The sequence below is a fragment of the Danio rerio genome, chromosome 21, assembly GCF_049306965.1.
Source record: "Danio rerio strain Tuebingen ecotype United States chromosome 21, GRCz12tu, whole genome shotgun sequence".
Classification (NCBI taxonomy): domain Eukaryota; kingdom Metazoa; phylum Chordata; class Actinopteri; order Cypriniformes; family Danionidae; genus Danio; species Danio rerio.
Genome location: NC_133196.1, coordinates 4,791,473 through 4,807,500, shown reverse-complemented (window position 1 = coordinate 4,807,500; position 16,028 = coordinate 4,791,473). Strand labels below are relative to the sequence as shown.

At 41.5% G+C, this 16,028-nt stretch overlaps 1 protein-coding gene and 1 long non-coding RNA gene across 7 annotated transcripts in view; one reads left to right on the top strand and one right to left on the bottom strand.

The window, feature by feature from the left end:
* The window catches only part of LOC141379954 (uncharacterized), a 154,586-nt gene that overhangs the window by 108,533 nt on the left and 30,025 nt on the right, over positions 1 to 16,028 (bottom strand). The gene's annotated exons all lie outside the window — the stretch shown is intronic.
* ntng2b (netrin g2b) overlaps positions 1 to 16,028 on the top strand; it is a 141,940-nt gene that overhangs the window by 98,511 nt on the left and 27,401 nt on the right. For 2 of the 5 annotated variants that reach the window (XR_012397083.1, XM_073935706.1), the window contains exons 6-9: positions 4,451 to 4,513; positions 8,626 to 8,802; positions 11,704 to 11,841; positions 11,926 to 15,519. The exons of 1 other annotated variant lie outside the window; for it this stretch is intronic. Coding sequence is in view for 3 of the 4 variants with exons in the window: in XM_073935706.1 (XP_073791807.1) it covers positions 4,451 to 4,513; positions 8,626 to 8,802; positions 11,704 to 11,841; positions 11,926 to 15,519 (3,972 nt within the window). In the remaining variant the exon portion in view is untranslated. The remainder of the gene's footprint in view (positions 1 to 4,450; positions 4,514 to 8,625; positions 8,803 to 11,703; positions 11,842 to 11,925; positions 15,520 to 16,028) is intronic. 2 more of the 5 variants (XM_073935707.1, XM_073935708.1) reach the window with 2 other exon arrangements.

The following is a 16,028-nucleotide window of genomic DNA, read 5'->3' as shown; positions in this document are numbered from 1 at the left end:
CCAATGCTGATATTTTCTTACAGTAGTGGTTATATACACTTGGGAAAATGGTACATATTTTTTAACTATATATATGAAGTTATAGTCATTAATAAAATAAATTAAGTTTTACATATTAATAAAACGTATGCAATCTGCACTCTCGAAATGAAAGTACAAAGACTGCCACCTGCTACTGCAAAGAGAAAACTTATTGATATGAACTTTTTAGATCGCTTTAGTACAAATTGTGCATAATAGAAATGCAGAATATGTGACTTTTTTTTAAAAGCAATAATACATTTATGCAGTCATGAACATGTTTTGACAGTTAATATGCCAGTGATTTGATGCTTCACAAAAGTTGCAGACACCTTTACTAATATGAAAATGCTTTTGTAAACAACCAGTAATTCTTTACACCGATTAAAAAACGGCTACTATAAAGAAAATATTTTCTAAATGTGGAACTAAATACATTGATTTGTATTGAAATACATGATGAATACTCCTGACACATGAAAGTGTAAAGCCTGCAGCTTTTTTTGGATAATTGAATATTAATCAGATGATGTCATCACGCTGCTGTGCCGTCAGCCAATCGCTGCAGTGCTGATCATGATTTCGAGGAACGATAGATCTGTCCTTCACAACAGACGCAGCGATCTCAGATCAGTTTATCCAGACATTCTAATCTGATTCGCGAACTTGTTTGAAGAACCAAATTAGCCAGAGATCAGTTATCAAGATTAAAAGATCCAGGATCTGCCAAATCATCTTAGATCATTTAAGCGAGGTACGAAGAACGGACCCCTGAGCTCAAACAAACCTTGCCGTCATCATGATGAACAGCCACAAAGCCAAGAAGAAGAACAAAACTATCATGTGCCCTGTTGATGTTTATTAGGCCGTCTAAAGCGAGAGCGGTTTTGTTTTCCCGCGTGCACCAGTCACGGTTCTACATTTGAAATAAAAAACATGAGCATGATAATGGTATGCGCGTGATGATTGAAGAGCTTCTGACATCCGATCCTATCAGAAACAGACAAACATGAGAGTGAAGCACGAAAAAATAAAGGAGCAAATGATTTTTTTCAGCAAACTAAACCATGAACAAACTGCCATGTTTAACAATTAACCTCACCTTTTGGACCATTATGAACTCTGAATGACAGAATGACTTTCTAACAGAGGGTAAATGTGCTGCTGAAGATTACAGACACAGATGAGAGGTTTACACTGACTGTGAGCAATATATTGTGTGTTGTTTTTAAACCCAAATAAGGACTAAATGTCTGCTGTGTGTAGTTTTCTGTAATTGGTAAGATATCGGAGACTGTAAGGGTCTGTATGTGTTCATATATGTTCATTTATTTATTTTATATAATTGCAGACGTTACAGTAGGCTATTTAGCACTGTCATTGATCTGCAGTTATAATCAAATTATGCTGATAGAAGGTTAGTAATGAACATTTAAACACAAGTATTTGTGTATAAAGCATCTGTTTTGCGAGAAGTGCTTCTCATATGATATGAACGACCCGTACAGCTTTACTGTAGACATTTCCGCGAGCGAAAATGATGTTGTCTGAAACTTTCTGTCGTACACCACGCCCACCATTGCCTAATAAAGGTAACCCATACCGATTGGTACCGTACTACTCAGTGGAATCGGGCCATTTCTTTCATACGAAAAAAAAGTAGGACTCGCATACAAAAAAAGTTTAATTATATAAAAAGAGTATAAAGAGAATATAATGCATTGCAAAGTCAGAGTTTCTACATTATATATTAGAGATGTTTCCATCAGTCCAGTGTTCTGTATACTGTCATTAAAAGGTTTGTGGTCGGTATGAATTCATGGGGTCGCCACAGCAGAATGAACCGCCAACTTATCCAGCAAGTTTTTACGCAGCCCTTCCAGCCGCAACCCATCTCTGGGAAACATTCACACATACACACACACACACACTCATACACTACAGACAATTTAGCCTACCCAGTTCACCTGTACCGCATGTGTTTGGACTGTGGGGGAAACCAGAGCACACGGAGGAAACCCACGCGAACGCAGGGAGAACATGCAAACTCCACACAGAAACGCCAACTGAGCCGAGGATCGAACCAGCGACCTTCTTGCTGTGAGGCGAACGTGCTATCCACTGCGCCACTTCGTCGCCCTCTGTATGAATTTTAGGACATAAATGTTTTTGTTTTGCAAGGGGGATAAACAACAGCAGTGAAAAATATAATTTCTGTTTTCATAAAGAGTGTATATTGGAGCCTTTTAGTTATGAAAAAAAATCCTTAAATATTTTTTTATAAAAATGAAATAGGTCAAACTTTAAGGTGTTTTTGATACGGTGGAACTAATAATTGAACTCCTAAGTACTATTATTGACATGTACTTGTAAAATGGCTGAGGTTAGAATGCATAATTACAGGGGCGACGTGGTGTCTCAGTGGTTAGCACTGTCGCCTCACAGCAAGAAGGTTGCTGGTTCGAGTCCCAGCTGGGTCAGTTGGCATTTTTGTGTGGAGTTTGCACGTTCTCCCTGTGTTGGCGTGAGTTTCCTCCAGGTGCTCCAGTTTCCCCCAAAACACATGCGCTATAGGTGAATGGTAGTAAATTGTCTGTAGTGAATGTGAGAGTGTTTGGGTGTTTTCCAATACTGCATTGCACCTGGAAGGGCATCCGCCATGTAAACATATGCTGGATAGCTTGGCGGTTCATTCCACTGTGGTGACCCCTGATGAATAAAGAGAGACTAAGCCAAAGGAAAATTAATGAAAGAATTGTAATTACTATAGGAAGTACAGGGCATCACGGTGGCGCAGTAGATAGCAAAAAGGTCGCTGGTTCGAGCCTCAGCTGCATCAGTCAGTATTTCTGTGTGGAGTTTGCATGTTCTCGTGGCTTTCCTCTGGGTGATCCGGTTTCCCCCACAAGTCCAAACACATGGTGAATTGGCTAAATTGTCCATAGTGTATGTGTGTGAGAATGTGTGTATGGGTGTTTCCCAGTCATGGGTTGCAGCTGGAAGGGCATCAGCTGTATAAAACATATGCTGGATAAGAAATTTAGCACAGCTGTTTATTTAAGCTGTGAATATTTCAATTCAAAACACAATTTCATACTTAAATTCAATACTTCATATTCAACTTCCAGATTTCACTTCCAAAATATTCGGTTCTGTTTAAAAATGTGATGTATAAAATTCAAAAGGCAATTTTCGATTCATTTTGTTTTTGTTTCAGTTTAAAAATTCACTTCCATAAACTCAGTGGCTCAAATTCGGCTGTTAAGATTCGACATTACATCCAGGAACTGCAGGAAAAAGCAATAGATTGCAGATTCAATAGACTGCAGATTGCTTTTTCACCAGGTGAAGACATACCAATTTAAGACTCTTAAACCAGTGAATAGGTGAAGAAAACAGCTAGTAACAGCACAAAAGTAGCATTTAATATTAATAGCAATGTCTTGGACATTATAAGTAGGCTAATAAAAGGATTATGAGCAGGCCTGAAATGAGTAAATTATGTTTTGGACATTTATATTTGCCCTAATGTAACAAAAGCCAGCTGGTGATCACATAAACCTCATTCCTCAGATATCAAGAGTTGATTCAGTGATCTTTTGCCTCTTTGTAGAGCATTATGGTTTCCACAAAAAATGTAAAGCAGCTAAAGGTTTAACACTGATAATAATCAGAAATGTATTTATTTTTAATCAGTAAATCAGCATATTACTGTAGTTTATGAACACTCATGTAACATGGAAAACTGGAGCGGAGCGGAGGGGCGGAGCCATCGAGCGCACATGTTGGATAACTTTATTTTGGATGGTGAAATCAAAATTGATTACAGCGCCTCCCGATGGTGAATGCGGTTATTCTCACGGCAGGTATTATTTGGTAGTTTGGTCGTTTATTTCACTGATTTGGCAACCGTCAAACGTCATTAGAAAAACGGTTTGAATTTACGCTTAGTAAAAAAACATTAGAGCTCCATTTGGGACGACACTACATACATATATTATCCTGTTGAGTGTGTAAGTGCATGAGTACATAGTGCATGAGTGCATAGTGTATAGTGTGCCATTTGGGACGCAGCTAGGGATTTATTAATATATATATATTAGCATTGAAACATTTTTAAATTGTTATATTTCACAATATTTCACCGTTTTAAATAAATTAATGCAGCACTGATGAGCAAAACCCTACTGATCACCACACGTTTAAAGAGTAGTATGTGTTTATTCTATAAATTTTTTAATCATCAAAATGCACAGACATTGCACTGACCATAACTGATTTGTAGCACTTTTTGGCAAACCTTTTCTCCTGCAAATCCTACATGTGCATTATGGTTCATAGGCTTCAAATACCAGCCGCATCTTACAATCAGATGTTGCATTCATAATATGCTTATTAAAATTGCCTTTGTTCATTTTTATGCTAACAGTGACCGATACCTCAGCTGAAGAGTTCACTACAGTTGTAACAGAATCGCCAGTGTTGGACACAGGTGGGACACTATAACCCTTATAGGCTCCTGTAGTTGTACATGTAACCTAGAATATAACATCTAGAGTAATATACAACCCTCGAGTACTTTACGTAGACTAGACTAGTTGCTGCCTCTGTGTACTAGCAGAGCTTATTGATGATGTAATGTGCCTTAATCCAACAGAGCGCCATCTGCAGCTACACAAGCACACACACACATGTACACACACACTCACAATCTGCATTAAACTGCTCTTAAGACCCTTGCTATTACAAAAGTGCTCTGATAAACTGATGACGCACTTGATTTGTCAGATATAACTGGTGTGGATTCTCTAGTATGCACAAATACTGTTTATTTCATGACCTATTGCAAATGAGAAGACGTTTTGACATTATAAAATAATGCAATGCAAGTATTTCTGAGAATGAAATGGCATGTACTGATGTCATGTACTGTAGTGATGCTTTATAAACTAATTTCTGGAGGAGCATGCGCAGATGTTTCAGCAATTCTAACACATCATTGACAATCAGCATTAGACCAAACACCCATGAACACCAAATTCTTACTACTTTCATTATCTCACGACATTAGCATCCCTCCACCACCCTGACACCTCACCTCTTAAAACACCATCTACCTAGGGTGCGGAGCTCTGGGTGGGGCTAGACACTTCTCTCGGACCCTAATGTCTGTCACTTTCCCGACAAGGGGAATAACACGAGTTGGGGTGTCTATTCCAAGCTCAGAGCCCTCTCGTTGGACAGCACACCGAATATGCTTTCAAGAGTTCACACTTAGATATTGCTTGACGACTGTAAGCAGGTTTGGCATGCTGTCCCGGGAGAGAACCCTGAGCTCGGAGATGGTTGAGCCCAGGGCTCCCGCCAGGTCCATAGAGCATGTAAGGGGAGTACGAGATCAGGTGGTTCTCGAGAGCTCCCCTTTTTAAAGGGAGGAAAGGAGGAGATAGGGGGTGGATGGGGGGTTTCTTCGGAAAACGAAGGTAAGGGAGTAATATCTAGCTAGGCTATTTATAGTAATTTGGAATAGATCTGATTGGCTAACTAATGAGTGTAGATAGGCGGCCAGCTGCGGTCAATTATATCACGTGCTCCTCTCGAAATTAGTTTAAAAACTTCACTTATTATAACATCTGTAAGTGTGAACTCATAAAATAGCATCATGCGGCCTACTAGTTTGCCAGGTTTTTGCTGTTTTTCCATACATATTTAATGCAGAAAAACTAACTATGTACTGAACTAAGTATCTAAGTATCTCATTAGTATTATCAAGTAGTAATATCTAAAGGCCAGTGCACACCGAGATAATTTTTGCTCGCGTTTTCTGTCGACGTTTAACGCCTCATGACTAAATAAAGGGCGTCAATGTGATCGTGCACATCAACGGGCAAAACGCCAGCGTAAAGGCGTCATTTTTAAAAATAACACCTTGTGCTAATTTTTTTATGTTTTGGCGCGACCCTCTCCACCAATCAGATTGGCACTTTTGTTCACGTGCACAGAGCTGCTGAAGTTACAGTAAACAGCACTTGGAGGCGCTCAAGCGCAAAACTGTCTATGCGAGCGCACATTGAAGAAGATGCGCAGAGGCGATATGAACGTAGAGCTGCTTATTGCTCTGTTGAACAATAATCATTTCTTCATCGCTAGCGCTGGAGCTGCTGCTTGAACCATCCATAACAACAAGCGTGTCAACTTTGTCTTCTTCTTCTGTGTTACAAGCGGGTGTCAGAAGCTTAGGCCGTACTCACACTAGGTACAGTTGCCTCGAACCGGGCCAAAGCACGCTTGTCCCCCCTGCTGTCTCCCCCGACGGCCCACACTCACACCACAATTGATGCTGCACTGTTCAGTGAGTGCTCTCACTCAGCACAGCAGAAATTGCTCTAGTTATATTGTGTCAGTCGTTTGATATGCAGTGATATGCAGTCAAATATTTCGCCAAACAGTCCTTAGGGATGCGGTGACACGCAGTCAGATATTTCACCGAACAGATCCGCCACTTTTGGCGCTCATAAACAATCATAAAGCTCTCGTGCTGCAGGAATGAGGAGGTCTGCTGAAGCCGCGCAGCTGTGGTGCAGTGAGGGGTTTGCGTCTTTAATATACTACGGCAGTTTGCGTTCACTGAACAGTAAGAAAGATTAATAAATCCATATGAAACAGTCCCTTAAAAGTCACGTCTCGCTTTCAGTTTCAGGCTTTGGCGCGTTTTGCACTCACACTACAAGCGTACCGCGCCAAAGCCCAAGTGAACCGCGCTCAGGCACACCTCTTCCAACCGGGCCAGGGCCGGCCAAGTGAACCGTGCTTGAGCCCGATTCAGCGCACACACTTCTCAAACGATCCGGGAAATGTGCCTGGGCACGGTACGGATGGCATAGTGTGAGTAGGCCCTTAAAGTTGTGTAGCGCCATCTAATGTCAATGAGTGATTTTGCATACCCTTCTGCTTGACAGCAGTGAAAATCGCTTGGGTTTGTATACGGAAAAACGTCTTGAAAAACGCTGACGATAAACGCAAACGAAAAGCCTCCCGGTGTGTACGAGCCTTAAGTTTTTCGAATTTGTCGACACTTTAGAACCTCTTTAATACTAGTTACTACGGTGTCTAAGAGAGCTCAAACGAGTAAAAAAAATTATTAAAAAAGACACGCAATAAAAAGCAGTAACAAATTGAGGAAACATCATGAGTTTGACAACATGCATCCAAATTTGTGCTGCATGTGCATATAGACAAACATTAACAAATTAAGAAAACAACATGCTGTTAAACTGATTGTTTTCAGCCTATATATTCATTACTCTTACGCCGCGGTCACATTGCACTTTTTGCCAGCCGATTCGAATATTACCACTCAGTTTAATAGTCAGCTCAAAAAAATGCTTTTCTTACTTAGATTTTTTTCTCTTGTTTCTAGTCCAAATATCTAAAAGTTCTTAAATCAAGAAGCATTTTCTAAACATGCAAAACATATTGTCTTGTTTTAAGAAATAATATGCCAAAATGAAGTGAGTTTTCCCTTAAATCAAGCTAAATAATCTGCCAATGAGCTAAGCAAAATAATCCTATCACAAATCAAAAAGCAAGATTATTTTGCTGACCCCATTGGCAGATTATTTTACTTGACTTGAGGAAAAAATCATTTCATTTTGGCATATTATTTACAGTTCATCATAAATGATCTTGGAATTTTGAGAATGTCATTTATGTTTTTAAAAATGAGCCAGACCAATATAGAAAAACTGTAATATTACTACCATCATTATAATTATTATTATCATTATTATCATCATCTTTATTATGTGTTAATCACCAAATGCATATGTTTGAATGAATCTGGCAGGAAAACTAATTATGAAAGCCACAGTGTAAACAGTGGAGTGGAAACATAATTTTATGATTAAGTTTAAAAGATAAAGAGATAGTTCACCCAAAAATGTCAATTCTGCCATCATTTACTCACCTGTCACCTGAGTTTCTTTCGTCTGTTGAACACAAAAGTAGATATTTTTGGGAAATACTGCTAGCTGGCACTAGCTGACTTAATTTAGTATTATTTATTCCTATTATGGAAGTCAATGGTATCAGCATTCTTGGTATCAACGGTATCAAGTATCTTCTTCTGTGTTCAATAGAACAAACTCATAAAGGTTTAAAACCAAATGAGGTTAATGATGAGGTCATTAAAAACCTTAAAAGCCTCATGTACACACCAAACTGTAAACTATTGCATCGTGACACCTGTAATAAACAAACAAACCACACATGAACTGAAAGAAAGCAGATGGTTTAATTCAGAATGTTGCACAACCCTGGACACTTTACAGTATAGATTGCACAGTAAGCAGTACGCTTAAGAGTCCATTCTGAATATTTTAAAACAAAGATTGAACATGTAGTGAATCCTAAACCACCTCTGCAGTGCAGAACTGCGCTCCGGTTGACGCTAGCGCCCCCCGTTTGCCTTGAAAGCAACTGCAAGACTTAAAATGCAAGTGGTTTTGTTAGGCTCAGCACTTTGTGTGTATGTGTGTGTATTCCATGCTGACTCTGGTTTCTCTAACTCGTTTCTGTTACACCTCACCCCTCAAATCCCATTAGATGCTCCTCCGGCACATGTAGATACTGTAAACCACGTCCCATCAGCTGAAATAGACCCCAAGGCACTTTATACCACCCCAAAAGCCACGCCCCCTTCTCATATTTTCAGAGAGGACACTCCCCGCACGGCCACACCTCCAGAGGAGGAGCCTGTGCACATACATATACAGAGCAAAGGTAAGTGTGTGTGTGTGCTGGTGCTGTTAGTATGCTGTAGAAGCATCTTTCAAAGACTTGTTTTGGCAGTCAAAGCATTGTAGCCAAGCCAAGAGCTCAGCGACTCTGCTGCCAGTAAGTCATCTACTCCAACGTACCCCTAGAGGATTGTGGGTAACGGTTCCAAAGCGTGCGCAGGGGGAAATCAATGCTCAATTAGACAGTGTTTTCCCTCTGTCAAAATATAGAGTGACTTTGCATCTTTCAGCACAAAAGCGGATTACTGGCGGCCTGCGAATATATAAAACAAAGATTCATCGCACACACACACACACACACGCTCACACACACACACACACGCTCATTGATCGAAGCCGAGACATGAATACTGCATGACGTTTAACGAGTGAATGAGAAACTCCAGCTCGAGCTCAGATCAGAAAGTGTCAAGTTGGCATGGAAAAAGTGAAAGGAGAAATAAAGCACTCGGCTGAGAAGAGAGACGGAGCAGCTCCTCGGAAAGATTTAATAAAGGTGGAGATCTTTGAGGTTCCCAGCAGGATAGTGTGTGGGTGTTAATGAAATCACGCCATGGTCGATGTTTACATGCGTTTGTGCAACTTAAACCAAATCAATCCGTCAGCGGAGATTAATTGTAGTTTGGTTTGTCTTCTCATCAGCACATGCCTCTTTTCGCGTATTTAAGAAACACATACAGTGAATCACTCAGCAGGACACTCATGAAACTAGACTCAAATGAAGGGTGTACTCACACTAGGTAGAGTTGCCTTGAACCGTGCCAAAGCACGATTGTCGCCCCCCCTAGCATACAGTACTTACGCATTAATAATGCAGCTGTTCAGTTCAACAGAAGAGAAGCGCTCTCGTTTAGCAGTGGGCATTGCTTTAAGTGTATCATTTTGTATTATTTTTATTCGTTTGGGACGTAGTGATGCAATCAAATATTTTGCGGAACAGATCCACAACTTGACGCTTATAAAGTGATCATAAAATCCTCGTGCTGCAGGTAATAGGAGGTTTGCTGAAGGTGCTTTTGACATGCAGTGAGGGGTTTGCATTAATAAACTACACTGAAAAAAAATTATTCAAAGACGATTCCTTGGATTTACTACATTTTTTAACGTTAAGTGGTTGTAAACTATTTATTTGGGCTGAATTTAAACCAACAAATTAAGTTGAACATTATTAACTTAACTTAATTTGTTTGTTTAAATTCAACACAAATAAATTGTTTGCAACAGTTCTGCATGCAACACTCTTTTCAGTGCACAGTTGCGTTCATTGAAAAAAAGAACGATTAATAAATCCGTATAAAACAGTCCCTTAAAAGTGATGTCACATGTTCAGTTTTGGGCTCAGGCAGTTTTGCACTCACTCAAAGTGTACTGCGCCAAAGCCCAACTGAATCGTGCTCTGGCACATTTCTTTCATCCGGGCCAGGGCCGACCAACTGAATCATGCCAGGGCCCAATTAGGAGCATTCGCACTTGTCAAACAAACCGGGAAATGCGGCCAGGCACGGTTCAGATAGCCTAGTGTGAGTGCACCTTAAGAATCACACCAATAAAAGGACAGACATAAAAGGCAAGGCCAACTTAACAGAAACAGTAGTGTAACTATTGATATCACATGACTGATTTTATGAAAGACAAAAAGGTGACCTGTAATTGTTTGAACTATGATTGAAAGTCCTACAGCAAAGAGAATTTCCCCTTACACACACACAGTTGAAGTCAGAATCATCCCCCCCCCATTGAATTTCTTTTTCTTTTTTAAATATTTCCCAAATGATGGGAAACTAACAGAGCAAGGAACTTTTCACAGTATGTCTGATAATATTTTTTCTTCTGGAGAAAGTCTTGTTTTATTCGACTATAATAAAAGCAGTTTTGAATTTTGTAAACAGAATTTTAAAGACAAAAATTATTAGCCCATTTAAGCTATATATTTTTTTCGGTAGTCTACAGAACAAACCATCGTTCTCCAATAATCTGCCTAATTACCCTAACCTGCCTAGTTAACCTAACTAACCTAGTTAAGTCTTTAAATGTCACTTTAAGCTGTATATCATGGATGATAATGTGTAAAATGGCCGTAAATAAGGTTGGTGTCGTGATATCTTTCTTTTCGAGTCCACATATGCATTACCTTGGTGTAACTTGAAACAGTGCCGATTTTGTTTGATCTGAACGGTTAGAAACAAAACTTATAAGACGGTTGTTGTTTAATTTTATTGGTGTTTCTAAATATGTAATCTAATCGTGAGCTTGGAGAATTTGATGTTTCCTCGTTCAGATAGAATGCCCGAGCATACTGCACGAGAGGTGTTTTAAAGATAGCCGCCGAGTGAAATGACTTGCCTTAAAGGGACTTTGCTGCAGCACACTCAAACTTACCTCTCGACAAGCCAAAGAGTTTAGTCCACATCTCTTCATCAGATTTATTTGCAATACTTTTCTATATATCCACAGGATTGGCTTGATTAATGATGTCAGAATTTGTCAGGACTTGAGCGGTGCTTTTCTGGAAAATTACACAATGTCTTTACCGCTTAATTAAAAAATGCACGTCGTCACAAAGACAACGTCATTTTGGTAATTTTACAGATATTTACCTGCATTTACCTAACACAACTTAGAATATTTCATTGAGATGTGACTTGCTATTCAATAGTTTTTTGTCAGTATTGTAGTAGTGTTGTGGTAGATGTGGCTTTGTTGATTTTCCCTAATTAATCTGTGGTTTGTTGTGGAGTTTGTCTTGCTATAGAGTATAGGCTGATGTACAGGTTATTTCTAACTAGACTGCTTGTTGTTCAGTTGCTGTTTATAGAGAAAAACGTGCTGTTTGTGTACCAAATTTGTGATTATTCAAGTGATTACAACTAAGAAATCATTACAGCACCACCAGTGGAGGATTCTGGGGAAGTTGAAGAGATTTCTGAAAAGAAAGAGATGACTTCAGGGAGACATGAAGTATCTGAAGATGTAAAGAGAGTGGAGACTTTTCTGGAACATAACAGACACAGGGAAGAAACTGGTATGAAGTGTCTCACTGTGTTCTCAATATATTTGTTCAATTTGTGAATCATATTATTAGTCACCAGTGCATCTGTCACACCAGCACCTGAACCTGTTGGATCAGTGCGGGAGTCTGCCGAGCCAAAGCCAGAGTCGATTCCAAAGCCAATTTTGGAAACACACAAGCCACTACACAAACCTCAAGTTCATGTGTCTACAGCGGAATCTCATGGAGCAGCACAAACATCACATGAATCAGTAACAAAGCATCATGAACCAATTCAGAAACTTCATGAGTCAACAGTGAAACCTCACTCAATGCATACAACCCATGAGACTATACAGAAACCTCATGAACCAAAAGTGAATTCTCATGAATCAATGCATAAACCCCATGAGCAAATTGTAAATCTTAATGAATCAATGTATAAGCCTCATCAGCCAATATGGGATCCACATTCATCGCCGCAAAAACCTTTTGAGCCAAACGTGAACCCCCTTGAGTCAGTAGTGAATATTCATGAGTCAACGCATAAATCACATGAAGCAGTAGTGAATCCTCAGGAATCAATGAATAACCCTCATGGGTCAGTAGTAAACCCTCACAAGTCAGGGCATAACCCTCATGGGTCAGTAGTGAACCCTCACGGGTCAGGGCATAACCCTCATGGGTCAGTAGTCAACCCTCACGAGTCAGGGCATAACCCTCATGGGTCAGTAGTGAATCCTCACGAGTCAGGGCATAACCCTCATGGGTCAGTAGTGAATCCTCACGAGTCAGGGCATAACCCTCATGGGTCAATAGTAAACCCTTATGAGTCAGGGCATAACTCTTATGGGTCAGTAGTGAACCCTCACGGGTCAGTAGTGAACCCTCACGGGTCAGGGCATAACCCTCATGGGTCAGTAGTGAATCCTCACGAGTCAGGGCATAACCCTCATGGGTCAATAGTGAACCCTCACGGGTCAGGGCATAACCCTCATGGGTCAGTAGTGAAACCTCACGGGTCAGTAGTGAACCCTCACGAGTCAGGGCATAACCCTCATGGAACAGTAGTGAATCCTCACGAGTCAGGGCATAACCCTCATGGGTCAATAGTAAACCCTCTTGAGTCAGGGCACAACCCTCATGGGTCGGTAGTGAATCCTCATGGCTCAGGGCTTAACCCTCATGGGTCAGTAGTGAATCCTCACGAGTCAGGGCATAACCCTCATGGGTCAGTAGTGAACCCTCACGAGTCAGGGCATAACCCTCATGGGTCAGTAGTGAACCCTCACGAGTCAGGGCATAACCCTCATGGGTCAGTAGTGAACCCTCACGAGTCAGGGCATAACCCTCATGGGTCAGTAGTGAACCCTCACGAGTCAGGGCATAATCCTCATGGAACAGTAGTGAATCCTCACGAGTCAGGGCATAACCCTCATGGGTCAGTAGTGAACCCTCACGAGTCAGGGCATAATCCTCATGGAACAGTAGTGAATCCTCACGAGTCAGGGCATAACCCTCATGGGTCAATAGTAAACCCTCTTGATTCAGGGCACAACCCTCATGGGTCGGTAGTGAATCCTCATGGCTCAGGGCTTAACCCTCATGGGTCAGTAGTGAATCCTCACGAGTCAGGGCATAACCCTCATGGGTCAGTAGTGAATCCTCACGAGTCAGGGCATAACCCTCATGGGTCAGTAGTGAATTCTCACGAGTCAGGGCATAACCCTCATGGGTCAGTAGTGAATACTCACGAGTCAGGGCATAACCCTCATGGGTCAGTAGTGAATCCTCACGAGTCAGGGCATAACCCTCATGGGTCAGTAGTGAATATTCATAGTTCAGAGCAGAAATCTCATGATCCAGTAGGGAATCCGCATGGGTCAGAGCATAACCTTCATGGGTCAGAGGTGAATCATCATGGATCAGAACATAAATCTCATGAGCCACTAGTAAACCCCCATGGGTCAGAGCATAGTCCTCATAGGTCAGAAGTGGATCCTCATGGGTCAGTAGTGAATCCTCATGGGTCAGGGCATAAATCTCATGACCCAGTTATGAATCCCCATGATCCAGTAGTAAATCCTCATGGGTCAGAGCATAAATCTCACGATGCAGTAGTGAATCATCATGGGTCAGTGGATAAATCTCATGAACCAGTAGTGAATGCTCATGGGTCAGAGCATAAGCCTCATGGGTCAGGTCATAAACCTCATGAGTCAGTAGTGAATCCTCATGGATTGGAGCATAAATCTCATGACCTAGAAGTAAATCCTCATGGTTCAAAGCACAACACACATGAGCCAATAGTGAATCCTCATGGGACAGAGCATAACCCTCATGGGTCATCAGCAAATCCTCATGAGTCAGATCATAAATCTCATGAGCCAGTAGTTAATCCACATGGGTCAGGGCACAACCCTCATGGGTCAGGGCATAACCCTCACAACCCAGTAGTGAATCCTCATGTGTCAGAGCATAAATCTCATGACCCAGTAGTACACCCTCATGGGTCAGGGCATAACAAACATGAGCCAATAGTTAATCCTATTGGGTCAGGGCATAACTCCCATGGGTCAGTAGTGAATCCTCATGGGTCAGAGCATAACCCTCATGGGTCAGTAGTGAATCCTCATGGGTCAGAGCATAACCCTCATGGGTCAGTAGTGAATCCTCATGGGTCAGAGCATAACCCTCATGGGTCAGTAGTGAATACTCATGGCTCAGGGCATAACTCTCATGGGTCAGTAGCAAATCCTCATGGCTCAGAGAATAACCCACATGGGTCAGAGCATAACTCTCATGGGTCAGTAGCAAATCCTCATGGGTCAGGGCATACATTTCATGGGTCAATAGCAAATCCTCATGTGTCAGCGGAAAACCCTCATGGGTCAGTAGCGAATCCTCATGGGTCAGAGCATAACTCTCATGGGTCAGTAGCGAATCCTCACGGGTCAGAGCATAACCCTCATGGGTCAGAAGCGAATCCTCATGGGTCAGAGCATAACTCTCATGGATCAGTAGCAAATCCTCATGGGTCAGGGCATAAGCCACATGGGTCAGAGTATAACCCTCATGGGTCAGTAGCGAATCCTCTTGTGTCAGAGTATAACACTCATGGGTCAGTAGCGAATCCTCATGGGTCAGCGCATAACCCTCATGGGTCAGTAGCGAATCCTCATGGGTCAGGGCATGACCCACATGGGTCAGAGTATAACCCTCATGGGTCAGTAGAAAACCCTCAGGGGTCAGCGCCTAACTCTCATGGATCGGTAGCAAATCCTCATGGGTCAGTAGAAAATCCTCATGCGTCAGCGCATAACTCTCATGGATCGGTAGCAAATCCTCATGGGTCAGCGCATAACTCTCATGGGTCGGTAGCAAGTCCTCATGGGTCAGCGCATAACTCTCATGGGTCAGGGCATAATCCTCATGGGTCAGGGCATAATCCTCATGAGTCAGGGCATAAAACTCATGGGCCAAGGCATAAGCCTCATGGGTCAGTAGTGTATCCTCATGAGCCAATGCATAACCCTCATGGACACCTACATAATGAACCAAAAAGTGAGTCACATGGGCCGATACCAGAGTCTGCCAGGACAACAGACGAATCCGTGCTGCCAATCTCAGCATTGGAGTCTGATCCAAACATCGAGATGGTTTCAATACACATGTCACCTGAAGAGAAAAAGGAGGGATATACTCATAAAGGTAGGACTCAGCTGGTATTAAATGGCTTGTAGTATAGAGCGCATACTTGATTTAGAATCTTTAGGAAATGGCTTTTAGTTTAATTAGTCTGATGATGGTAAAACAGGCCTTTGTAGAGTTGATAAAAGCTCGTTTGTTTTTATACATTCTGCTGGTGCACTTTACCCTCTTTGATGAGTAGAACTGGCACAGACTGATCAATTTATGAATGGTCATTTTTTCATTATGGTCTTGTCAGTGATTCAGACATTATTAATTGATCTGTGCAGTGCTCAGTCCTTTTTCCTTGCTTGACCCACACAAACAGTCAAATGAGCACGATATATGGGAGGGTGAAGTGAAGCCAGCGCTTAAGTGGGAGAGAGTAGATGATAAATATATCGATGCTGTGAAGTAGACTAAAGTGCATTTTGGGTTGTGAAGTTTATGGCTGTGTGCTCATAGTATAGTCATTAGACCCCCACATAAACATTGTGCTGTGTTAGCTTCTATAATATCCCACTTCAGGT